The following is a 27040-nucleotide window of genomic DNA, read 5'->3' on the forward strand; positions in this document are numbered from 1 at the left end:
AGGCCAAAGAAATGTGCCCTCCTACTTGGTCCGCTGCAGTAAGTACACTGTTCTGTATTGGCCACGGCAACTTTTACTTATTGCTTGCAATGCTTGGCCTTATAGTGCAGAGCTTGCGTGAGTCCGCTCCATTAGAAGCCAGTCGGGCACCTCTCGTCATGTGAGAGAGGTGCCGACCGCTTCTCAAGGTGTACTGTCTCCAGCACTGCTGGAGACAGTACACCTTGGGGCCTGTGGAGCAGCCCTGGGCCCTGGTAGTGCAGTGCTCCCCCCAACTGTCCGTGCGCTGCTGGAGACAGTACACATTGAGGCCTGTGGGGCAGCCCTTGGCCCTGATAGTGCTCCACCGGAGCCTCTGACTTCGGGCCCTTCTACTAACAAGCAGCTAAAGGGGCCTTCGAGGGCGAGGGGCTGGCACAACCAGAGAGGAGGCCTCAGGAAAGGAGGGTGGTGAGAGCTTCTGGCGAGTCACTGCTGGATGTGTCGTGTGTCTTACTGTCTTCCTGACTGGAGGTGACGACACATTGCTGCAGATCCGTGGTGCGGTTGGTGTGGCGGTTTATGGAGCGTGTGTAGAAATGCTGCATCCGTCCCTGGGCAACCCTGCAGTGCCATTTGGTTTGGAGTGTGTGTAGAATCATGTCTGAAAAGTCTCTTATTGGCCAATGACCGCACGAGTTCTCTGCAAGCAACACGTTTGTAAATGGATGACGGCAGTAAACCCTAATTCTGTGTGGTGTAACGATCGGCTGCTTGCAGACGCCTGTACAGAAAGGAAGGTTGCTACCGTGGACGCGGAAAGGCATACTGTCACAGGACAACACGTGCTTATTCTAAAAAACAAGTGTAAATTAAAAAAATAAGTGCCGAGATTGCACCTTTTTTATTTGCACTTGTTTGCCAAATGTGCAATAATCTTATTCATTAAGACCACATGCATATTTCAGTGGAGCAGGACCACAGTGCAAAAGATGCGCTATCCAGGAAAGCACCCTTGCATAAATTAGTGCTACCGCCCTGGTCGTGTTGGCCGACGCTGTGCAGTGAATGATAGGCTGAGGCCGGCCTGGCAGGCCATGGCCTTCCCTGGTTAGTGGGTAGGTTTCCTATAAAGTCCCCTTGTGTGTGTATATATAACTCAAACTATGGTGCTGCTACTTTATAGAAGCTTGCCCATCGGTGCCCGGGGCTGCCCCCATCCTTTTTGCAAAGGTCTGAAAATGTGGACGTTTAAAAACCGCAACATGAACATAAGGAATTTCAGGGCACTGACTGCTGTGTGAATCATCTTGCCTGCAGCCTTAGACACTCTGCAATGCACTTTAGTAGGCCACGTGTAGTCTGTCAGTATTACTTTGTCAATCCTTAAATGTGCAAGAACTTGTGGCATTTGGAGTACATGTATGTAGAGTGGAAAACAAACATTTTCTTGTGGCACAACAAAACCAGCACAGTATGTTATGTGGCAAAAATGCTTACAGGCACACTAGACGCGCCATATACAGTTGTCAGGCACACACACCCTTAAGACTCCAAATGCCATTCCATGTGCCTTGGCGCTTCAACACAGCTCTAAAGGAGATGCCATATAACAACTCATTCTCTGCATGCTTGTTAATAACAAGCATACAGAGAATCAGATGGACACTGTTGGCAAGGTTGCACCTTCGTGGCATGCTGCGACGGTGCACGCTCCGAACAGGCCATGAACAAGATGAAAATCTGCTCCTGCACGAGGAGCATGTGGTCACAGGTGACTTTCGCCAAACCCTCTGCTCCCGCGCAGAGACCAGGTCCGCGAGGAACCTCCTCAAGGACTTTGATCATTTAAAGCATTGTGTCTGTGCTGGTGGAAGCCAATGTATCCGGCTCTCACGTGGTTTGTAATGTGATTGTTCAAACTCAAAATAACAAAGGCAGGCAAGAGGCGAATGTCTGAGCCACATGGCAATATGAATCAAAGCTAAACTATTTTGCCCCAATGGCTGCTAGGTTTCCTGACCCGTTCCATCGGCAGCAGTAGTGCAACTAAACACTCATTTCATGGGTGGAGGGGGCTACTCTTCAAACGTGAGGAAAGGGGGTAACTTCACAGACTGTGTGGGGAGGTGCAAGCTTACTTGTGTGGTGGAATCTAACTTTTTAACACGTTCTAAAGAGAGTCTTCTTCTGGTAAACCTTCAATGTTAAAAGCAGCTACCTCGCTGGATAATGTCTGAAATCACACACTTAAGGACTGCTGTAAGAATGAGCTGTCTACTGTCCCCTCTTCCAATCACTCCCCTGACCTGCAAGTTCTAACATCCCATCACCATTTCAGTTGCCTAAAAATGTGTGCATATGAACACAGTTGCAAACAACGAAAGGCCTTACATTTGTTAACAGTGCAGAGCAGACCCAAATAATGCTTATCCCCTGCGCCCTGTCCTGCCTGCCAATGGCCCTGTACCTGAGCCAGGTCAAGTCAACACAAACCAGAATTTCACGGGGTCTAAAGCCCCGTTTGCCCAGAGTTCCACATAGCCAATGAAATTCAGCAACAAAAAAGTCACTAATAGGCAGGTTAGTTAAAGAATTCGCCCTCCTCCTCACTTATCTCAGTTCACGGCAGGGCTGTGGAGTCTGCTGCTTCCAGCTCCACGTCCTCATCAGCATGCCGCTCCGGCCCGCCCCCGCTAGGAATATTCATAATCTTCGCCCTCACATCACTAGGAATATTCATAGCAGGGGCGGGCTGGAGCGGCATGTTGATGAGGACGTGGAGCTGGAAGCAGCCGACTCCACAGCCCTGGTTCACGGCACCCCAAACAAGTTCAATAATATCAAGGGCAACATACGAAATCGACTGATGAACAAAGAAGTTACTAAGCAGGTATGTTAAAAAATTTGTTTTTGATTTATTAAATACAATTTTATATCGCAATTATACATTTTTGTAGTTTAAACTATAAATTGCGCAAAATTATGTTTTTTTGTCGAAGTGACACACCACGCGAGTTATGCTCGATTTTTTGCCGATTTTTGACACACCACGCCAAAAAGGTTGCCCATCACTGACATAGCACAAGGAGAGAAAAACTACCAGAACCCAACAGCAAGGCAGACATCACTATGCTGCAGCACACCGACCTAACCAGATACCAGGAAAGTAACCAACCCAGGAGGGCATTCACCCCTGGAACAATTTGATAGGTAAGAATTGATGCAGTCACACTGTGTGAGACTACACAACACTTATCAGCTTGGTATTAGGTAACCCACCTTTTGGTGTAGGTCTGTACTACACAAGCTGGTAGAGTGACTGAGGAGCCAGGCCTATCTCAAGAGGGGTAAATGTGAGCTGTAGAACTGTACAAATGAAATCCGTAAATACAAGGAGCAACACTTAGACTCAAGGTTTCAGTTATAAATAAGTTATTTAACATACATTTTTTAAATAAGCATTCTTCAAGAAGGCAATTCGTGTAACAGTGCAAATATACTTTAAAATACTTTTTGGAATCAAACAAGTTAGTGGACAATCTTTGGATATGCGTCTTACACACTTCCCACATCACTTGTAGGGTCACAATCGGTTAAGCCTGGCAAAGAGTTGATGTCAATTCTGAAAATAAGCCACTGCAATTCCCAACGGAGAAAAGCACAGCTAAAACGCAAGAAGGTAAGTATTCCAAGCCTAAACAGTACCTCAGGTTTGAAGAAGAGTGGTACATCTGGATTTGGTCCTGCTACAGTGGTGCAGACCCTTGTTCCTGGGCCTCAGTCGTGGGGACAAGAGGGAGGACGTCTGGAGGGCTGCTGCAGCGGTACTTGGGAGGTCATCGGCAGCTACAGGCTCTTTTCGGTTCAGGGGCACTTTGCAGTTTCAGCGCTTAGCAAACAGCACTGCTGCGGTTCTTGGATACCGGTTGGGTTTCCTACACTCCTTGGGTCCTGTAATCTGGTGAGGAGACTCAAACTTTGGTTGTCCTGCTTCTGGAGGGTCCTTAGGAGACTCCTGGAGCTTCCGGTTGGATTGCAGACGTTTTACTCGACTACGGATTTCTCTGCCCCTGGCACTTGGTTCTTGAAGCAGCAAAGAAGTACAGCCAGTCGGGGAAGATGGTCCAGTGGAGTTCGTCTCGGGGTTAGTTGTTCCCACTTAACCAAGGGAAGAAGTCGTCCCTTCCAGAGCTTCTCTGTCGAATTCAAAAAAGGAGTTTCAGCACAGCAGCAGGGCAATTCAAAGGTCCAGGAGGATGCAGCAACCTTCGTTCACAGTTTCTTCGTCTGGTGTTTCTCCCAGTGGTCGACCCTTGCCTTTTAAGCAGGTTTCTCCCATTCATGCACAGCATAGGCTGCCAATCACACAGCAGGGTGGCTGTCCTTAAAGGTCCTTAAAGGACAGCCAGCCAATCAGGACTGGTTGTATACAGGCATTCCTAGAGACAAAGGACAGGAGAGTTTCAGGAACCTCCCTCCCATCCTGTCCTGCCAGATACAATGGAGGCAGAGGCGGGCTTCAGGGCTGAAGCCCGCCAAAGGCAACACAAACAAAGGGCTTGAATCTGTTTCGACTGACAGAATAAAGCCCAAGAAAGACCTTACAAACTGAAAATGGTGAAAAAAGAAGTCAGGGGCCTTTTTGACAAAATGGTCACCCATGGGTGCTGTACTGCAGCTGAGGGTTCAGATTGCAGTAGAAAAGCACAATGGTAGGAAAGTTAAACCACTGCCACCAGTCATTTCAAGTAGTGAGGGTAACAAAAATGTTACATGAGCGTGTAGGTGAAGTGGCTACTAAGTAACCCCCCAAACCCCCACACAAGATTGTGTGTGCTGGACTTACAAAGAGAAAAGGTAAGTAAAGTCAATTTCACTTTACTGTTCTTGGGAACAGTATTCACCCAAGAAAAGGTATTTAAACCTTAAGAGAAGAGAAATCCAAAGGACTTCGCGGTGACACTGCACTGAAGGAGCTGTGTGTCACCATACAAAAAGCAGATGCCTATGGAGTTTGTCAGACTCCAAAAACAGTGAAAACGCAAAATCCAAATCAGGTCAAAAAACTTGAGTGAGAAAAAGGTCCCACTCATTCCAGGGTTAAAATGAAAAAGTCCTAAAGTCCAGCAAAATAGCTGGGGGTCTCTTAGGTGGGAGGAATTCAGCACTAAAATGAAAATATGCCCTAACACACATCATGAACCCGAATCCAAAACAGAGGCACACTACAACAACCACAGCGAAGCAGATGCCACTGTGTTGGAACACACTGACTTAAACCAGAGACCAGAAAAGTAACCAACCCAGGAGGGCACCTGGCCCTGGGATAAATCCCAATCCCGAATACATTGATATGATATATGATATGATATTTTATTTATATCGTGCTCATACACAGGTGTATCAGAGCACGACCAGGCAAAGGGAAGGGGAACAGGGGAGAAAACAAAAACAAACGATCTTACTAGGCCCAGTGACATTGAGAACGCGCAAGCGCATGGGGAAGGGAAAAAGGCGGATAGTGCATTGGAGGGGGGAGACAGTGGAAAAGTGCAGAGCATAGGAGAAGCACAAGATAAATAATAAGTTAATAAATAAATAAATAAGGTGATCAAGAACAGTGGTAGTGCAGCATGTGAGTGGCAAAGTGCAAAGTTAGTCAGATAGGGAATACCTGATGAGTGCAGAGGAAGAAAGGGGGAACTGTATTGGTACTGATACAGGCCCCAGGGCAAGGGATTGCCAAGACGCAGTGCGGGAAGGGTGGCAAGGTGAGCAGGTACCTGGTCCCAAGGACAGGGGGTGGCCAGGTGTGACAGTGCCGAGAGAGAAAACAGAATCAACAGGGGAAACAAGGAGCAGACACGAAGAGGAAGGTCTTGAGGAGCTTCCGGAACCGTAGATGGTTCTCCTCAAGTTTCAGGGTGGCAGTTCCAAAGGGTGGCCCCATCCGAAGACAGACCAGTCCACCGCTAGTTTCTTTGATAAGCGACTGACCCTAAGAGAGTTAGAGGTAGAGGAGCGAAGGGCCCGAGAGGGGAGGTATTTACGGAGGGATAGTTGAAGGTATTTTGGACCCATTGCAAAACCGAATCCAAAACGGAGGCACAATAAAACAACCACAGCGAGTCGCAGACACCACAGTGTGCAGGAGCACACCAATTTAACTAGGAAAGAAACCAACTCAGGAGGGCACCCACCCTTGGAATATACCACAAACATGGCACGGCACAAGGACAAAGAAACGAGAATGGAAAACAGGAAGAGTAAGGAACTCGTAACCCCATGGAACGGGATCCACCCACCAGAAATGGCAACACCTAAAAATCCCCACCAGCCACCGCTAGACGGACTAAGGATATTGGTAGGGTAGATTTCTGTTATGGGGTTTTGCCAAAGTCCTGTCTGTGACAAGACTTTAGAAAGCCCACCTTGGATGAACAGGGTTGCACCCCTTAGGTTTAGCCTGAACTACCCAAGGGTTTGGCTGTTGTGAACAAGCAGCCAGGCTTAGTCTAGGAGGGCTGGAGTGAGTCACACAGAACCCAAAGCATACACTTAGTTCAAGGAAACCCTTACACACTTGGAGTCAGTAGCTTAACACAACATTGGGGGGCCCCCCCAAAGCGAGTAATGCTGAGGTGCCCCCCCTCAAGCACCTCAACAAAGCATGGGATTTCTAACACTCTGAGCTGCCAGACCACCACTTGTGTGCAATGCCAATTAAGATCATGCTGCAGCAGGGACAAACGTGCACTGTGCCAGGTGAAAGATGCAAGTATATAATCGACTAAAGAGGTTTTCAGCTGGGATGGGGTTTCTGGAATTTTTTTTTTCATTAATGGGTTAAAACTGCATGATACAGCACACTTTGTGACAAATTGGGTAAAAAGAAACAGTTTGCAATACGTTTTGTAGGTTAACGCATGAACAAATCCAGTAGATGCAAGTCACCAACAGTGCACAGCAACAACAGCAGCAGCGTTTCCCCAACACATTTCCATGCCTTTCCCCACAATATATGCCATTTTCATGCTGGCTGCACCTATATGTGCCAGTAGTCCCATATAATAACATGTTTAGGTTTACTTTGCGCAGAATGTCTGTAACAATACTAAAAGGAATACGTTACTTACCTGTAACTCATGTTCGCCAGCATGTGTCTGTCGAACGCTCATGAATATTCCCCGTCGCCAGGCTGGAAATCCTTGGGAAAAGAAAAACAGTTTCGCTTTATCCTGAAAACTGTATTCTACTCTATAACCAATCTGTCCTTTTGCTCATACTGCCCCCATTCAATGATGGTCATCTCCATAAGCTCCACCCCCGGTGACCATCTTCAAATTTAGTAGAGAACGTAAAGTGGCGGTATGACCCAAGAAGAGCCACAGAGGGGAAGGAGGGAGGATTTGCCTGTGAATCCATGCTAGACCCATGCTGGAGAACATGAGTTAAAGATAAGTAACTTGTTGCTTATCCAGCAAGGGGTCTGGCATGGATTCACATGTTCATCAATACGATTACACAGCAGTAGATATACACAACCACGGGAGGTGGCAAGGCTCAACAGAAGTAATACACTTACCCCTAGAACAGACTAAACTCAAACAAACAGGTTGCGTAGCACCGCTTGGCCAACTCGGGACTCCTCCCTGCAATCCCTGTCGACACAGTAGAATCTCGTGAAGGTGCGAGTGGACATCCACATAGCCACCCTGCAGATGTAGAGCAGGGCAAACACCAGAGAGAAATGCAGTCATTGCTGCGATGGCTCTGGGTGAATGAGCTCTCAGCCAGTCTGGAAGAGGTCAGCTGTCCAGGCAATGACAATGCATTGGGTAAACTACTGTTCCTAACGGTAGCAAAGTGAAATTGACTTTACTTACCTGCTTTTCCTATGTAGGTCCAGCACACCACATTTTATGTGGAAGTACTGGGGGGGGGGGTTCCTTAGTATCCCCTTTTTTCTACTTTCTCATGTAACATTTTTAATGTTACTCTCACTACAATTAATGGCTGGGGGCAGTGGTTTAATTTTCCTACCATTGTGCGTTTTTACCGCAGGGCATATTCGCAGCTGCAGTATTGCACCCATGGGTGCCCATTTTGTCAAAATGGCCCATTCTTTTTTCGCCATTTCTTGCTTGTGAGGGCTCTCTTGGGTTTTACTCTGCACGCCAAACCAGGTTTTGTCCCTTTATAAGTTTTGTCTTTGGCGGCTTCAGTGCTGAAACCCGCCTCTGGCTACAACGTGTCTGGCAGGGCAGGAAGCGAGGGAGGTGCTCGAAACTCCCTGTGCTTAATCTCCTTGGTTACATGAATGCACCCGAGGACAGCCACCCTACTGTGGGAGTGACAGCTAGGCTACGAATGAATGGGAGAAACCTGCTTAAAAGGCGAGGTCTTGCAAACAGAAGGCAGAGTCGACCATTAGATGGAGGAACCAAAGAAAGAAACTAGAAGAGAAGCTTGCCGCACCCTCCTGGACCGCTGGTTTGCCTGGTGAAGCCCTATGCAGTGCTGAAGCTCCAATGTTCGCATTGTCTAGAGAAGCCCGGAACTGACCCTTTCTCTGCTGGCAGTACTTCCTTGCGCTGCTGGAACCGAGTGCCAGGGGTCAGAACCTCCAGAAACGAGTGCATCGACTTTAAGCAGACCAGACCTTCAGGAAGCTCCAGAGGACCATCTCGACGCAGGACGACCCAAGCCTGAGCCACCTCAACAGAGTGCTGGACCCAAGAAGGAAGCAGATCCCATCAAGAGTCCAGGAATGGCAGTGGTGCTATTGACCGGTAGCTGAAACCGCGAAGTGTCACTGATTTGGAAAGAGCCCTTTGCCGCTACCGCCACTTACCTTCAAGTCCTCCAGACATCCTCCCTCTTGTCTCCACGACTGAGGCCCAGGAACCCAGAAACTGCAGGACAGCCATCTGAACAGAAACCAGCTGGATCCACTTCTTCCAACCTAAGGTACTATCTTGTCTAAAGGGGTACTTACCTTTTTGGTTTGTAGCTTGTCTGTCTCATTGGAGACTTACAGTAGCTGCTTTTTCTGCAGAGTTGATTTCAGCTTTGAATTCACAAGCCTTGCAGCTTGTGGCCCCACAGTGATTCTTTTCTACAAACTCTCTATATAACATTGTGTAACACTGTTGTGCTATCTACAAGAAGTGCCTCAGCTCCTCTAGACTTTGTTCAATTGACTTTGGCTGTCCTGGCTCCCTGAAGACACTTTCGACTCATTGACTGTGTTTAACTGTCCCTCATAGGTGGTGCATTAGTTACTTGTATTGCTGGGCAAGGGTTAATCTACACTGCATTGGGAAGATTGCAAAGTATTCACTTGTTCTGAGTACTGTTAACCCTTTATCATTCCCTAATCTTTGTTTCCTTTTTCACAAACTCAGTATTGCATTTAAGTGTTAAAAGTGATATATCAATGTCGACAGTGTCCTAGCTATTGAAGTCACCTCAGGGAGTAGGAAGTGTGTGTGACATCCCAAAAGGGTATCTACTTGCTTGAACTTAAATCTGAGGAAGTATTTTTTGAAGTACATTTTATTGTTGCCAATTGCCCTTTCCAAAGAAGGCTTACTTAAAACAGACTGTTAATTATTTTACTAGAAAGCTTGGAGTGTAAGTGTTATTTGACTACTTGTATTTATGAACCTCTAGCTCTACAGCTCACAATGACCCCTCTTGAGATGGGTCTGGTTGCTCATTCACTCTACCAACTTGTGTAGTACAAACCTATACCAATAGTTGGGTGTCTACACCAGCCTTGTCCTTTTGGAAATAGTCTCCCACAGGGTTACTACATACAATCTTGCCAGTTCCACATAAAACTTCAAGGCATGAGCAACGTCCAGCTAATGCAAATTACCTTCCATCGGCATAGAAGGGTTTGGGAAGAAAACTGGCAGAAGCAGGTTTGTTGAGGTGAAATTCCGACAGAACGTTCAGCATAAAGGTAGGGTGGGTTTGCAACACCACCCTCGTAGTGTAGAAAGACAAGTACGGCTGCTTGCAAGAAAGGGCCGGATCTCCCCGACCCACCTGGCTGAGGTGATTGCCACGAGGAAAGCAGTCTTCCACGAGAGAAACTTCAAAGGGGCCGATATATTGGTTCAAAAGGGGCCACCATGAGCTTAGTCAAGATGACGTTGAGCTCCCAATCTGGAGCAGGAGCCCTCACAGGTGCAAAATTCCTCAAGAGGCCTTGGTGAGCCTGTGCGACCACAGAGAAGCCTTACGAGGCATCCTGGTGTAACAGGATATGGCAGCCAGATGCACCTTGATCGAGGCATGAGCCAGGCCAGCCTTGGCCAGGAAAAGCAGATACGGAAGGAGCTGTGTAGACGTGGCTTGCGACGGTGTAATGCGAGTCCTGTACCACGCTGTGAATTGCTTCCACTTGTGACTGTAGCATGACAGCATAGAGGATGCCTTGGTGTTGGGAGGGCGTAATGTCTAAACTCTAGGATTGCAGGAGCCAGGTCGTGAGGCTCTGCGACGCTGGGTCGTGGTGCAGTATTCCATCCTCTCTGGCAAGAAGGTCGGGAAGTGAAGGTTGGACAGAGCCACTGACAGACGGAGCAGTCCGGTTACCAGATCTGGCATGGCCATGCTTGAGCGATGAGTATCATCCTGCAATGACAACATCCCAGTGTGTTGATCACACGTAGCAGAAGCAGAATTGGCGGGAAGGCGTACAGGGAGAGACCCTCCCATGGGAACGAGAAGGCATCCCCCCCAGGCTCAGGGAACCTGCTGGTGAACTTCTGGCACTTGGAGTTGGTCGCTGTCGCGAAGACGTTGATTTGGGGACAATCACACTTGCTGAAGAGATGAGCCACTGGCACTTGCTTAGGCTCCCATTCGTGGCAGGACTGCAGCTCTCTTCTGAGCGAGTCTGTGATGGTGTTCTTGATGCCTGTCAAGTGAAAGGATGCGAGGAACATGCCTTAAAGCATGGCCCAGCACCACAGAACCTGGTCCTCCAGGGAAAGCGCGGGAGAGCGTGTTCTGTCCTGCCTCCGGATGTAGAACATGGTTGTGGTGTTGTCCGTGAAGATGCGCACCACCCTCCCCTTCAGCTGAGGTAAGAACAACTTGAGGGAGCAGAAGACTGCCCGGAGATCCAGGACGTTGATGTGAAGGTCTTTTCTTCCGGGAGCCAGAGGCCTCTTGCGTGGGACTATCCAGTGTGGGCACCCCACCCTACCAGGGGGGCATCCGTGGTGACCCTTGCCTGGAATGGACGCACACCCCACCATTGCAGCGCTTGTCGGAACTCTGGGATCATAACAACCTTATCCTTCCATGTGATCTGCAGCCACCGTGCATCCAGAAACTCCTGAAGAGGTCTCATCTGAAGTTTGTACAGCAGGACGAGATGGATACAGGAGGACATCATGCCCAACAACGACTTGACTCATACTGTTGCGTTGCGTGCCGACGACAGGTGCTGTACTTTCCCCAGGATGGCCGTCACCCTCTACTCCGACGGGGTCGGAAAGTATGCAACTGTGTTGAGGCGGGCACCCAGGAGGAGCGTTCTGCAATGGTCCCATGCAAACATTCGGATAGCTGATGGAGAAATCTACTAATTCTCCAGAAGCCGAATGGTCTCTGTGGTGTGCTGGATTGCCAGCGTATGGGAGCGGATCAGCCAGTCTAGATAAGAGAAGCCGTGGATCCCCTTGAGGGGCAGATGCACTGGCCCCGGAGCCAAACACTTTGTGAACACCCTCAGCGCTGACTTCAGACCAAAGGGCAGGGCCTAGAACTGATAGTGTCGTTCCTGGACCACAAACCGCAGGAACTTCCCATGTTTTGCATGGATGGAGACATCAAAGTAGGCGGCCTCCAGGTCCAAAGTTGCCAGGATATTCCCTTCCTCCAGCTGTCCAAGCATATGCTGCAACGTGACCATCCTGAACTTCTGGAATTTCAGTTTCAAGTACTGGAGGTGTCTTAAGTCTAGGATTGGCCACCACCATCTTGACTTCTTCTGTACCAGAAAGTACCTGGAGTACACAAGGAGCCCCGGAGGAGCTTGGGGAACGGGCTCCATCACCCCCTCTTTCTTAACATAGCCTGGAGCTCCTGCAGCAGTTGAGCCATGTGTAGTACTTTACGCGCCACAGGAGTAATTCGAGGACAACTGCATTGGAATTCCAAGGTGTACCCCTGATGATGAACATCCAGCACACATTTTTCTGTGGTGATGGTCTTCGACTTGTTGACAAAATTCGCCAACCGGCCGGCCAATGTGGTGTGAAAGTGTGGGTCAGGACCCATGGGCGGTTGAGGCCTGCTTTGGTGTCTGCCTCCTGGCCTGCATGCGACGACCACACTGCCCTCCACTGCTGAAGGTTTGTGTTATGGTAAGGTTATGTAGGCCTCCTGGGTGGTAGAACGGGAGGGATGGCGATAGGGTGCAGAGTATCCCTTAGAGGATTTGCCCGATTTCCCTCTTTAGGAATGCAAGGACGAAGATGTTCACTGCCTCAATGTCACCAGGACTGCAGTCTCTGTGTCGGTCTTAAACGATTGGAGTGTTTCGTCCACCACCTTGCCGAACAAATTGTTCCCATCAAAAGGCATATCCACCTGCTTGAACTGCACATCCAACCTGAGGTCTGTAACCTTCAGCCAACCTTGGCATTGCAGGGCTACTCCATTGCCCATCTGGTGGAAGCCAGAGCCTGCAATATTCAGCAGTGCCACTATTCATTTATTTATTTCCATTTATAAAGCGCGCAGCTGCCCTAAGGCATCGTGGCGCTGTTACAGTATATTCACTTGGGTGCAGGCAAAAACAGCATACAGTTCTTAGTACAGGGTCATACAGATTAGTCAATAGTCAAGTTCCTTGGTTACAGTGGAACAAACAGTTATTTGAATAGTATGGTTTTCAGAGCCTTTCTAAAGGTTAGGAGTGATGTTTCTTTCCTGAATTTGGGAGGTAGTAAGTTCCAAGATTTTGGTGCCAATACTTCAAAGCTTGTGTCACCGGCTTTGGCTCTGTTAAAGACATGGTCCGCAAGTTGGTCAGAGTAGAGTTCTCGCTTGCGTCTGAGTGATTGTGCAGGGTGTATTCAATCTGCTAGGTACCGGGGCGCCGAATGGGAGAGACATCTGTGTGTGATTGTGAGCGCCTTGAACAATATGCGTTCTTTGATAGGGAGCCAGTGGGCATCTTGTCTGGCGTGGGCGATATTCGCTCTCCTGGGGATACTGAGAGCAGCTCGGAGAGCATTATTTTGTGCAATTTGTAACCTGTTATGTTCTTGCCAGACGTACCTAGTAGGAGGACATTGCAGTAGTCCAGTTTGGCTCCTATGGTGGCTCTGGCAACGTTGAGACAGTTCTTGGCTGAGAGGTAGGGTTTTACCACATTGATGATTTTAGTGCTGTGAGCTGCTGGTGAGGAGATGTAGCTAACTTGTCTATTCATGGAGAGGGTGGTGTCAAGAAAGACGAGTGTTTTTACTGCAGTCAAGACTGGGATGACAGTGTTTTCGATGCTGAAATTGCTGTGTTTGGTGTCAAGTTTTTTTAAGGTTTCCTCGAGGCCTACAATTAGGAGTTCCATTTTATCCCTGTTAAGGCATAGGCCGTTTGCCGCCATCCAAGCCTGGATGATTGCATAGGTCTTTTGTAGTGTTCTGAGGTCTTTCTCGTAGTCACCAGATAGAGGGAGAAGGATTTGTGTGTCATCGGCATAATTGGTGAACGTTATACCCAGACATTCCAAGTCATTAAATAATGGTAGGGTGAAGAGGTTGTAGAGGGTTGGCGAGTTGCATGATCCTTGAGGCACTCCACAGCTGATGGGCGAGGGAGCGGCCGATGCCTGGCCTGAGAAGACCCCCTTGGCACGGCCCTCTAGGAAGGAAATTATCCATGTGGTGGCTTCGTGGGAGAAGTGGGCAGAGTTCATGAGGTGGTTTCCTAGCGTTTTGTGGTTGACTAAGTCGAACGCTGCTGATAAATCGAGGAGCAGGAGAAGCAAAGCATTACCTTTGTCCATGTTTTCTAGGAGCTGATTTTTTAAATCTAGCAAGGCTGATTCTGTGCCGTGCCGTGGGCGAAACCCAGATTGCCTCTTGCCCAGGATGTTGTGCGATTCCAGGTAGGCTTGTATCAGCAGGTAAGCCGCTTTATCAAGAATTTTCAGAAGGAATGGCACAGTGGTGATCGGTCTGTAATTGTTGGGGGAGTCTGGGTCAAGTGTGGGCTTTTTTAGCAGTGGACGAACCCACACTTTAAGGGAAGAGGGTACGGTGCCCGAGGTAAGTGAAGCATTAATAAAGGCTGTAAAGAAAGGTGCTAAGGATACAGCACAGTCCTTGATGATGTTATCAGGGCAAATATCGCTTTTGCATAGCGAGGATTTAAGGTTCTTTACGATTCGTATGACTTCAGGGATGGTTACTGAAGGTAAAGGGTGTGGGGTGATTTGAGTCTGCGACGGGGGTTTGTGGCTTGGTGCCAGTCTGTGTTGCAGGTGAGGCTTTGGATAGGCTGTTGAGGTTGGTTTTAGGTTGATCTCGTCTAACATAGCGTGTTGGATGTTGTTACACCATTTTTCATTCTTTACGGTCTGATGTGTAGACGTGGGGGGAATAATTAGTTCATTGAAAATGGCAAATAATTCCTTGGATTGTGATTTTGCATTGTTAATTCTGGAGTTGTAGGCAGTGGCTTTAGCTGTGGCGATGGCATTTTTATACTGTTTAGCGATTGATGTGACTCTCTTGCAAGGGTGGAGGGGCTGGATTGCCAGCTCTTCAAGGCTCGTCTTTTTAGAGCTTTTAAGTCAAGTAGGTCTTGATTGTACCAAGAGTTGGAGTGTTTGGTTTACTTTCTAGAGGGGCGATGATGTCGACTACCTCTTTGATGACAGAGTTGTAGAGATTAACCAGTTCTGTGGGATTATTGGGTAGAGGTCGTGCAAGGGCTGATGCTTCAAGAAGGGTGAGGATTCTATCTTTGGTGAGGATTTTTTTGGATCTAGCTAAGGTGGTAGGCTTTGGGTTTTGTTGCACAGGTATTTTGGCCGCTATGAGGAAGTGCAGAAGGTGGTGGTCAGTCCAGGGGCGAGGGGTGTTTGAGCTGATGTCCGCACCACAGTTGTGATCCGCTAGACAGTCTAGTATGCAACCTTTGATGTGGGTGTGACCTTTGACTGTGATGGCATGATCTGAGGCCACCTCACCCTCTTGGAATAGGACCAGGGCATCAGCCTTCTTGTCCTCTGGCAGGAAGTCCAGGATCAGCCCGAGCTAGTACCAGAGTTCCTGATCATAACAGGACAGGATGGCTAGAGCATTAGCGGATTTGATGGGGGAAGCATGTGTAAATGATGTGCTTCCCCACCACATCCAGCTTCTTCCCCTCCGAGTCCGGAGGCACCACGGAAGAGGATGACTGGTTCACTGTGTGCTTCTGGGTTGCAACAGACACCAGGGAGTCTGGAGAAGGCGCAATCTCAGGCAGCTGGGGGCCGAATACAGCAGCCTATATTTCTTATTTAGCCTATCTCTTTTGGGAGGGTCGGCGTTTGCGTTTTCAGCAGCTCCAACCATTCTTCCCAAACAGTCTAGTAGCAGACGTGACATAACCGTCTTCTGCAAAGACTCCCAGTGCTGAAAAAGGAACCCTTTCTTCTTTTGCCCCAGGACCAAGTTGAACAGGGCAGAGGTCCTTGACAGAATGCTATGAAATGAGCCCACCTCTTCAGGGAGCAAAGCCCTGGTGGGTTCATCCGTACCCAGAGGCTCACCATCAGCCGGCACATAATCGTCATATTGATCCGTATGGGTCGATGCCATGTCCGTGCCTGTATCAGTATGCAGAGGCACTTCCCACATCGGAGTCAACGGTCTCCGGGACGGAGCTTTGGCCTTGATGGGCTAGGTTGTCCCCTTGTTTTTGCAGAGCTTGATGAGCGCCTTAATCCTGTCTGGCTCGTCCTAAGAGGGCTCCTCAAAGGAGGTAGGATCAATGTACACACTATATAAGTTACAGACTATAATTTACTATAGAGGAGTTGATAAATTTCATGCATTGTAGTACATCTATTGTGGCCGTTAGGAATGTGATGTCAATCCACAATCTATTACTTCAGTGAACACCATGAACAATTAGTACTGCATGTAAGGTTACCTATGCTGTTAGATACTCACAAGTGTAACTGTTAGGGAGAATTCTCATTTATGGCTAATTTTCCTCACCTAGTGAGTCCCCCAGCAGCTTTGCTGGACTTCTGGAGTTTATTTTTTCCACCTGGTAAGAGTGAGAGCTTTTCCCCCGCTCTTACCTGTGTTTTGCTATGTGTTTCCATCTCTTTTTGTGATTGTGGACTCTGATGTACACCACTTCAGTAGCCCCCTTCTTTGTGTGTCACACAGCACCTTCAGTGCCGTGGCACAGGGTTGTCTTTGAGACTTCCCTCGACTCCATTTCTGAGGCGACAACTGTCCCCCAGAAAAGGGTAAAGTTACCATTAACTTTACTTCAATCTACCACAGATCCAGTACACCCCATCTTCCATGGAGTACTGGAAAGGGTTAACTCGTATCTCTTTTTTATCTGTACCTCCTAGAGCATTGTTTCGCTCTTTTAACATTTAGACTTGGCTGGTGGCAGTGGTATCTACCCTGATTTTTCTACCGCGATTATATTAGATAAAGGTGGTACTGTTCTTGGCTATTATATTAGCCTCGAACATAAACCCGCTTGACAAAATCGTCTTTCTTTAGGCTCCGGTTGGGTGTATTCACCATTTCTTTTTGTTAAAGTCCATCCTGTGTTTTACTTTGCGCGGCAAACTAAGTTCGCCATCTTTGTTCACTGTCTTTTGGCGGGCTTCTGCCCAGAAGCCCTCCTCAAGGCGCCTGGGTGTCTAGGTGGGCTGAATGTGAGGGAGGGGTGTAGTCACCCCCTGCATAGGGTATCCTAGGAAACCCAAGTCGCACTTTGTCATGATTGGCCAGGGTAGTTGTCTGCGCTGGACAACAGCCAGGCTGTGTGAATGGGGGTTTTTCGCATAAAAGGCAGGTCTCTTGGGCTAGAAGTCAGAGAGTCCACTGGAACTACAAAGAACCGAAGAGAAGCAGAGATAATGACGGCTGCTGCAACTACCCCATCCCGGTGAAGCCCTGCTGCAGGCCTGAGCTATCTGCCCTTCAACGACTCAGAGAAGATCCAGACCGGAGTCTTCTTCCCTTGAGCTTGGTGGGGATAACCAGCTCATCTTCTACAGCGAGAGGATCCTCTTCCGTGGTCGAAATCGCTGCACACTGCTGTAGTGGTCCGGATAGGCACCTGAAGAGCCTCTCCTGTTTTGAAGGAGTGCACCTTTTATTCTGTGTTGCTGCTGCCGGCCTCATCCCTGTGTGGTGCAGACCCCCTTCAGACATCATCCTTCTCGACGAATCTCCAGGAATTGTGGGTCTGCGGGAAACCAACAGGAACAACTGCCAGGGCACCAGCTGCACCATTGGAACAAGGTACTGTGTTCTGTTGAGGAAACTGGGCGAATCCCTTTTTCTCAATTTCCATGGCTTGACCTTGTCTTCCCTCCTTCTTATAACTTTTGCTTCCGAACATTGACAATATCGAAGTACTTTTGGCTCCGTTGAATCGTGAACTGTTAGAGCGTGTGATCTTCGGCAACTGGCCCTCGTGTCTTTCGACCCTGACTCCGGCCCTTTGACTTTTGAACTCCTGTCTCTGAGTGGTTCTTGATTCTGCCTGCCTAACCAAAATATTGCTGTGATTTTTGCCTCCAACTCCCTCTGTGTATCTCAGGTGCCAAGTGTGTTTTTGCCCCGGTAGCATTGCATGTCACGGATACGCGTTTGTTTAGTACTTTTGGCTCCGTTGAATCGTGAACTGTTAGAGCGTGTGATCTTCGGCAACTGGCCCTCGTGTCTTTCGACCCTGACTCCGGCCCTTTGACTTTTGAACTCCTGTCTCTGAGTGGTTCTTGATTCTGCCTGCCTAACCAAAATATTGCTGTGATTTTTGCCTCCAACTCCCTCTGTGTATCTCAGGTGCCAAGTGTGTTTTTGCCCCGGTAGCATTGCATGTCACGGATACGCGTTTGTTTAGTAGACCGAACTGTCAAAAAGTGATCACAATCGTATCCGCAGTAACGTGTTTTTGTGCCCAACACCGGTTCATGCCAACGCAGGGTACTTACACCTTGAGACTTACTGTACAAAGTGAATTGGTTAGTTGTAGTATATTTAACTAGTGGTTTTTATTGAAGTTTAATAGAAGTGTTGTGTTTATAACGAATGGTTTAAAAATAAATGTACTTATATTTTTCTACCTGAAACCTTGAGTCAGTGTTTGCTTGAGTCACAGTAATTGTGGTCCCTTTGTGTAATCTCTGCTACTGCTCATATACTCTTGAGATAAGCCTGGCTACTCCGCCACTGCTACCACTATGACATAGTAGTACAGGCTTGTACCAAAGGTAAAACTTGTATCACCACCTGTAGTCTTAATCGTGTGTAGTGGTCCCCAAGGGCACTGCACAGGATTCTGCCTAACAGTAACAATTAATTATCTCCTAATGAGGTGATAGCTTACTTTTGTTCTGTACTACTTTAACAGACTTACACTCCATATGTGACAGCATTACGATCCCATAAGAATGCCTGTATTCTGAATTGTCAATTGTATTCAAATACTGTATACTATTGTCATTCAGTGGACTGAGTTATTGAATGTTACATACTCTATATGGTCTGGTAAATACAATGTCCGATATAATGTACTGCGCAATACTTGACAAACCTAAATAGCAAGAACGTGATTACACTTGAGTTACCTACTACCTAGAGTCCAACCGCTAAAGTGAATAGTATGTAACCAATTTAAGACCATTTTGTATTTAACAAGCCCCTATTCAATATATATTTTTGTTGGACAACACTTAAGGATACTTAAACATATTGATCAACCTTAATATTCAATCAAGCACAGATTAGAGAACCCACGGGTCCTTCAGACAACTTGTTTACATATGACGTATATTCATCTATGTCGTTTGACGATATATGATTCTGACACTATGCCAGTCTGTTACAACCTCGGCTACAAGGACAACTTTTAGATTATTCAACTGACAAATCTTTTTAGACTACAACTCAACAAAGGACCGCCTACTCTGAGACAGGCATCGCAACGGGCACACCACTTATCGTGACATTGCTTCCCCTTTACGTCAATGCTCACAACATAAACAGTGACTTGTTTACAACCGCACCATCTGAACGCCAGAACCCGCAAGAGTCCTGTGAAACACTATACTATTGGTAAGCATTTTACACTGATTGAATTATATTTTTCTGACAATAGACTTTTTTTCGCATGACCCACGTTCTGACTTCAATCCATCTCCCTATAGATAACACGTCCAGTACTCTTCTACCAACTGACCTGCCATCAACACCTCTCGGTAAGCACACTCCTTCGGGAGTAATGTACCTTTTCACATTCATCATTACAGGCATAATGTTTTAGCATCCATTAGAACTTAGCTACTTTTTTTTAACCTTTTAACCCCTCACTGTCAAGAGACTCCATATACATATTACTGGGAGATACCAACAGGACGCAAGATTCCTTTGAGTAAGAAGTTGAAAGGTAATATCTGCATCACCATCGCCTCTGCACAATACATGGAGACCTAATACTATCTTTTGACCGACATTAATTCTTACTTTAGTAATCGCTGAGGTAATTGAAGACTGTACACAGATACGATATTAGATAACTCGGATGAACCTCATTACGTTTCCTGGATAATCCACTCAGAAGGTGAAACCTATAGATAAATCACTAACGATGGATGTACAAATTCAACATTAGAAGCATTACACTAAGAAGTTCCTTTTGTCTTATTTTGTAGATTAGAATTGAAGCTAGAAAATATATGAACTACAGGAAATTGATGATTACGCTCCTGATGAAGGGATTTCATATCCCTGAAACGAGTCGAGCTCATTCTTAATTGTTTGAATGTCTAAATGTATGATGTATGACATGAATACCTCATATGTACAACTTATTTATTAAAGATCTTTGCTAGAATTTTGTTACAACTTGAATTAGCTGTGGTTAACAATTTGAAAGGATTACATTGCTGTGACCTAATTAAATGAATTAAAATGTATTAAATGCAACAGGATTTGACTGATATCAGTAAATATAGTGTGCAGGGGATGCGAGTGTCCATTCGTTTAGGACACTTATCCTCCAAGCGCGAGATTGCCTTTGCATTACTCAGCACAAGCTGCAGAATTAGTGGGGTTTACGACCGCACTTCAAAGATTTGAAGATGAGGAAGTGACGGTGTACCCTAACTCTGCCTATGTGACATCAACTGCACATATAGGTTATCACATTGGAAAAGGAGGGGCTTCCTGCATGCAGATGACACGCCAGTTCAACATGCAGTGCTATTGCATAGCCCTATTGAAGCATTAAGTCTCCCATTAACTCTAGCAGTCGTAAAATGTGCAGCGTATTCTAAAAGAACTGACGTAAACTCCAGCGGAAACGAAGCCGCAGATTTAGAAGCCAAAAAGGCAGCCCACTTCCCACGATTTCTCATTTTGAAATACAAAGTGTTAAACAGATGACAGAATGATGCATGTTAGTAAAGGAGGGCTTTCCCATGCTGTCTATTGGCCAGTCGATTGAGATACAAGGTCGAGCACCAGAAGAAGAGCAGGATCGATGGAGAAAGCAGGGGTGTTTGTTATCCCCAACTGAGGCAATTTGGAGACAGGATAGCAGTGGAAAGCCAGTTATACATCTAGAATTATTGAGGGAAGTAGTGGAGAAGCTTTACTACCCAGGGCATACGAGTTGAGAGTGTCTTGCTGTTAAAATTGCAGAAGAATGGTTTTCCCTGAATTGGTTATGTGGCACAGCTTACTGTAAATTTCATTGCGTGCCAGAAATGTACTGCTGAGCACACTTTGCAAACCATGAGAGGAGCAATTCCTAGACCCAATGGCCCATTTCAGCACCTACAAATAGACTATGTGGATATGCTGAAAACATGCAAAGGCTACAGATATAAGCTGGTCGTAGTATGTCCTTTTTCAAGAGTGGATCGAGGACAATCCATGCATGCACCCTGATGCCACGTGCGCCTCCAAGTTCCTCGTACGCAAGGTGTTTCCCAGATAGGTTGTGTGCACGGTTCTGTGGTCTGACAATGGACTTCACTTTGTGAATTAGTTGTTTGAAAAAATAGTTCTTTTATTGGGCATTAAGCACAAGTTTTCCTCCACTTATCACCCACAGGTGAATGGCGTCAGAGATTAAACAGATAACTAAAAGAAAGAATTGCAAAAATCAAGATCACCTTAAAGAAGGGATGGCTACACTGCCTATCCCCTTGCTCTGTATGCTTTAAGGAATCAGCCTGGTTCAGATCACGATTTAACTCCACATGTGTTGGTGACTGGACGTTGTATGAGAATTCCCCTTGCTCCTCCTACTAGGGTAAGATTTGATGGCCATAGTGTAGCAAACATACTCAGTGACGAGACGCATGATTACCTAACAATTACTGGAAGTGTTTCTTTCATGTCTCAACAGGTCAACTGGTCAAAAACCCAGGGGAGGGGTCAAAAAGAAGCGGAAGCAACAACAACGATCAACCCATTGATTCAGAAGATTTATTAAACTGAACTAGCTTCTTATACCCAGGGGACCAGGGGCTGGTACGCAAATTTGTACAAACTTGGAGCGCGCCCCATTTTGAGGGATCATATGAGGTGGAGGAAGTGAGCCCCACAGCTGTCAAATTGAAAGGAAGAAGAGCGTGGCTGCACTAGCATGACATCAAACCGTATGAAGGCAAAACACCAGCCCCTCCGCAGCTGCCCACAGTAAAGCAAGAGAAGAAGTTCTACGCATGCTGACCTACTCAATGGCCAAAAGTAAGGATATGGAAAATGAAGAGCACTATAGCGGTTTGAACGGAGAACCAATATCTTCCAAATGTGATATGGAATGAATAGACTTGCAGACAAAGACTGCATTCATGTTAAGGTTGGGCTTCCCTTCACAACAGACAACCTTTCTTTGCAAAGCCATCAAACACATAGTTGGGGCAGCAGGAGAGCTCAGAGTATGATCTCTAACATTATCATGAAACTTAAGTAGATGATTTAGGCATGGTGATGTGGCACCAACTTCAAATGGGGCTATCCCTATTGAAAAAGACAAAAGAGGGTTCTCAGAGAAACAATGCGCCGAGAGCTACATATGAAGTAAAGCTGAAACCTCACTTACAGGAAACATTGCAGCTGCAGCACCCAGGAGTAGGAGCGCATGGTGATGTGTTTGAGGCACGTCTGACAAACGGACACACTGGACGATCAGCTCCACGTTGAATTTCTCCTCATCAAGCACATCTGAGAAAGAATAAGAGAAAAATAGCAGTCACATGCATGCGTCAGAAGTAAAGGTTATCCCATGACTGCAAGATCCAGCATAAAGAATTAAAGATGTTATTTTGCATGTTCTATGGCAGGGTTCTGCAACCTTTGAGTCTCCAAATGTTTTGGACTACAAGTCTCATCATTGCTAGCCAGCATAGTCAATGGTGAGGGATGTTGGGAATCAAATTTCAAAACCTCAGAAGAGCCGCAGGTTACAGACCCATGTTCTGTATACTACAATACAAAAGAAGTCTGATATTTATACATTCAATACATCTGTGAGACGAAAGATGAAGCATCAACGCCTCTCCTTTGCAGCCTTATTTCAATCCCCTCAGGATCGCTTTGTACCTTGCCTTCCGTTCTATCCAAAAAGACTATCAAACATGCTTTTGCAAGGGTCAGGAATGTGGGCAGTGATGCGAAGCAGTACTCTATGAACTAAGTACCAAAGTTACAAGTGTTAGGTAGATTTTTCATTTTTGGCCAAATCTCCTTCACCTGCGAGACACCCCCCGCAGCACATTTTGCTGGACGTCTGGATATGTTGGTCAGTATCCCGAGTGAGTGTGAATCCCACCCACCCCCTCCCTCATTCTTTTGCTCTGTCTTTGGGAGCTTCCATGGCATCTGTAATTTGCTTATGCAGCATACAGCACTTTCTGTGCAGTGTTGCTGGGAAGCCCCTTGGGCTTGCCTTTTTTATTTTCTCTTAATTTCCTTGTGTGAACTAATGTTCCCAAGGATAGGGGGATACTTTTATCCTTCTTACCTTTTCTTTTGTGAGATCGTCCACACCACCGTATGTGGAATGCTGAGGGGTTACACTGCATCCCCTTTCTCACTGTTCCTGTAACATTTATATATATTTTTGTATTTAGGGTATATGGTTTAAATTAAAACCTTTAACAAATTTCCATTGTTTAACTCAAAACACAAAATATCAAATACAGATATCCAGAGAGAAAAAAAAAGTAGAGATGTCCAGTTTTACATTGCAAACATTAATGAGCATTATTTTACAAATGTTCAAGTGAAAAAAATGTTTCCTTTAAGAAATGGATCAAGGCCAATGACAAAGAAATTTGCTCCCACTGCATCAAACTAGACCACCATTGCTCAGCCAGAATCAACGGCTGCTTGTTGATAAAGTTTCCCAATCACTTAACCCTAGCTTCGACAATTGCTGGAAGAAATAGCACAAGGTGTTTCAATGTCTCTCTGCAATACTGTTGCGTGCAAAGTCTGCAGTTGGAGCCTGCTAGTAGTTCTGCTGTGCTGACTACACAAGGTATCTCTTGTTGGAAATAAATAGTTTGAAGCGCAGGAACTACCGACGGTAATGGGGATTAGGACATTTTTGTAGATACTTGGGGAGAGAATTTAGGGAGCGAATTTCAAAACACATTTTCCCAAAACCTTTCAGTTCTGCTCCCTCCTCCTGAGTATTAAGCCAGTCTTGCTCAAACAACTTGCGCTTTACTTTAGTAGGAGTAGTTTTCAAAGAATCTTCAATGGAATCCAAGCTCTTCAAGAAGCTTGAACTTATAGTTTTCCATTCATCAAGAGTAGCGTCCATTCTTTCCTGGAGAGCAGCTTGCACCTTTTTAAAGTTCAGAAGCGGTGCTGGTGAAACATTTCCAGTACAGGCTCAATGATTTCCAGACAACTGTAGCATATAGGGAGGTGAAACCAGGTTCCATTCTAATTGCCTGGATTGGAGTTCCTCTCAGAAGACCAAGCATCGTCTTCCAAAACAAGCCCCCCAATAAAGGCCATATAGTCAAGGGAAGGGAGAAAAATGCCTCAGCTCCATAGGTGAGAATAGGAACCACCTCCATAAAATAAGATGAATTGGTGAGGTTGAAAATTTGCAGACATTTTTTAAGAGAATCCTTGTCTGTAAAGATAGATTCACCACTTTGCTGCGTAAGATTTCCTGCCTGGGAGCATCAATGTAACTAGCATTTAGGCACATTCCTAGATACGTCATCGAGCTCACCTTAAGTAGTTTCTCTCCATTAAGATGTCAGCAGTTCTTACCCTTGCCTCTTTTCGGAAATATTTCTATTATCAGCACTCTGGATTTTTTAGCATTTATTTTTAGGCCATTGGCATTAACATATATTTGTAACGTGTCCAGCTGATGTTGGAGCCTGATAGGTGCCTGGTCCACCAGGACGTGGTCGTCCACATACAGCAATCTACCTAATGGCTCACCTGCAATTTTCGGAGGGAGTAACATTTATATTACAGTGACAATCATGGCTGGTGGCAGTAGACGTGTTCTATCGACTTTTATGTCATTTTTACCCGTAGGTTGTGCACACAGCCGTGGTAATGCAGAGAAGGGTCACCATTGACCACAAATGGTGACTTTTTTTTAGCCATTTCATGTGTGCGTGTCCTTTCTTGGTCCTTCTGCCATGCTGGGTGGGTGAGGTAGGTCCTGGTTTGACTTTGGTCTTTGCCGGGAATCCTTTATGAAGCCTGCTGAGGCTTCAGGGTGTCTCTGAGGACAGGAAACAAAGGAGGAGTCAGAAACATGGCAGTTCTTTGTCTTATGGTATGCCTGCCTGGAACCAGTTCCAACTGGGAGGCTGGCTGTCCCTCCAAAGTTTGAATGTAGCATAAGTGCTGATTGGCTGGGTTGCTGGGTGAACGGCTTGGATCCAGAGGCTGAAGACAAGTCGACTATTGGAACTAAAGCTGAGGAGAAACAGGAGGAGAAGGCACCTGTAGCTGCTTCGAGCGACCGGAGATGCCCGAGTGACTGCTGCTGTGCTGACCCTTTCTTCCATGCGACAGAGGAGCTCCAAAGAGGAAGTCCCCTTCCCTTGGAATGGTGGGCACAATCAGTCTCGAGACAACCTGCATTTCGAGCCATCCCATGACAAGCTGCGACCTTCCTGGGCTGCAAACAGCCAATACTCTGGGGACCTTGCGCCTCAGTGCAGTGCATCATCTTACGAAGACCGCTTCTCTCTGAAACTTTGGTGGACTCCGTCCAGACCTCCAGAGGCAAGATTCCACTCCTTGAAGTGCCCTCACCACAGTGCTGGACCGAGAAAGCAAGGCCAATCCATTTGGACAATAACCTTTCTTCATCTGTTGTCCTAGAAAAGGCACCAAAACCACAGAGCCGTGAGAAGCAACAAAGAATCCTTTGCTGGGAGCTTGTCCGCTTGAATGTTGCTGTAAAATCCCTTCCAGTGTCTTGTCTGAAGACCAAGAATTCGGTGACCGGGTCCTGTTGCGGCTGAATCGCGAGTGCATCTGCCTGCATCTTCTTCATTGCTGAGGTAGTGTGAGACTTGAGGTAATACTAGAGTCGCTGTGCTGCTCTTGTGTGGATAGGGTGGTGATTTGTGTTTGGGAGTTGACTCCTACACATTCGTCCCAGGCCTAACATTGGTGAGCGTTCATAGGGAGCCTTCTCGAGTCCCCAACCCCCTTTACCCACCAAAACTATTACTTACTTGCTATAGAAGAATTTCATTGGAACTACTGCCTTTTCTACAGTTTGTGCCTGCCATCTTGGCCTCCAATCTGACTCTGAAAGAGACTCAGAACTAGATAGGGAAGGGCTCCCAAAGCCTAGGCTCTGTGAAAAGATAACTAATTAACTTGCCTCGTATTGGTGTTGTTTCCGTCATACGGATCTGAAATAAAGTATTACGAAAATAATACTCACCTTTGAATTGCATACTGCCATTCTGAAAAGTAATTGTCAAGTGCTTAATTGCTATTATAAAGCAGCGTCTGTAATCTTCTTAAGGTTATTTTTAAGTACTTTATTATAAGTTACATAAGCTGTTATCTAGGAGAGACCACCGGGTCCCATCACCCAGGCTCAATCGACCAGGCAGGAACCCAGGGGCTGGATTCATAGCCAAACATTCCGCAGGCCCACACAGCGTTCCAAGCTAGGACACAGCAGCATTCCTGCAGTCATGAACTGGCAACCAGTACATTATAACACATCTCCTCCCTTTCCAATGATGACCCAAACAAGAGAGGTCAAACACAACAATACGTGTCATAATGCCAGGCATCGTTCGGAAAGATGCAACTCAAAAGAAATAACTAGTACTTTGTCCCTAAACATACTTTAGACTTCGAATAATCTACTGAGGAAACTTCCTGCTTCAATTCAACCTCTAAACAACTATTAATGCATCACTTCACCTCTATACGATACTACTCTGGGACGGAATCCCTACACATGCTTCAAACTCATGTGCACTGGTAAGGTGCTAACCTCCCACTGTACTGGGACGGGATCCCTCTACAGACTTCATACCACCAACTTACTTGCTATAAGTGGATTTAGGCTCCATTGAACCGGAACGTAATTCCTACGCACTTTCTTCACACTTAATAGATATGGGAGGGTGCTACCCTACCACTATACTAGGATGGAATCCCTACGCAATCTCCCCCATACACTAGAAGATATACCTATACAACTTCATACTAAGCGAACTATGAGAAGGCGCTACCCTCCACTATTTACCTCGCCCTCCGACTACCTCATTAGGTGGCTACCTCTACCCAACTCAACTCTGAGC

General features: G+C 46.5%; 1 protein-coding gene across 2 annotated transcripts in view; it reads right to left on the reverse strand.

Annotated features, from left to right (window-relative positions):
* Positions 1 to 27040, reverse strand: part of HEATR1 (HEAT repeat containing 1) — a 1158897-nt gene that overhangs the window by 316437 nt on the left and 815420 nt on the right. For both annotated transcript variants that reach the window (XM_069607931.1, XM_069607932.1), the window contains exon 28: positions 22321 to 22442. In XM_069607931.1, the coding sequence (XP_069464032.1) occupies positions 22321 to 22442 (122 nt within the window). The remainder of the gene's footprint in view (positions 1 to 22320; positions 22443 to 27040) is intronic.

The sequence above is a fragment of the Ambystoma mexicanum genome, chromosome 4q (assembly GCF_040938575.1).
Source record: "Ambystoma mexicanum isolate Mex_15411 chromosome 4q, UKY_AmexF1_1, whole genome shotgun sequence".
Classification (NCBI taxonomy): Eukaryota; Metazoa; Chordata; class Amphibia; order Caudata; family Ambystomatidae; genus Ambystoma; species Ambystoma mexicanum.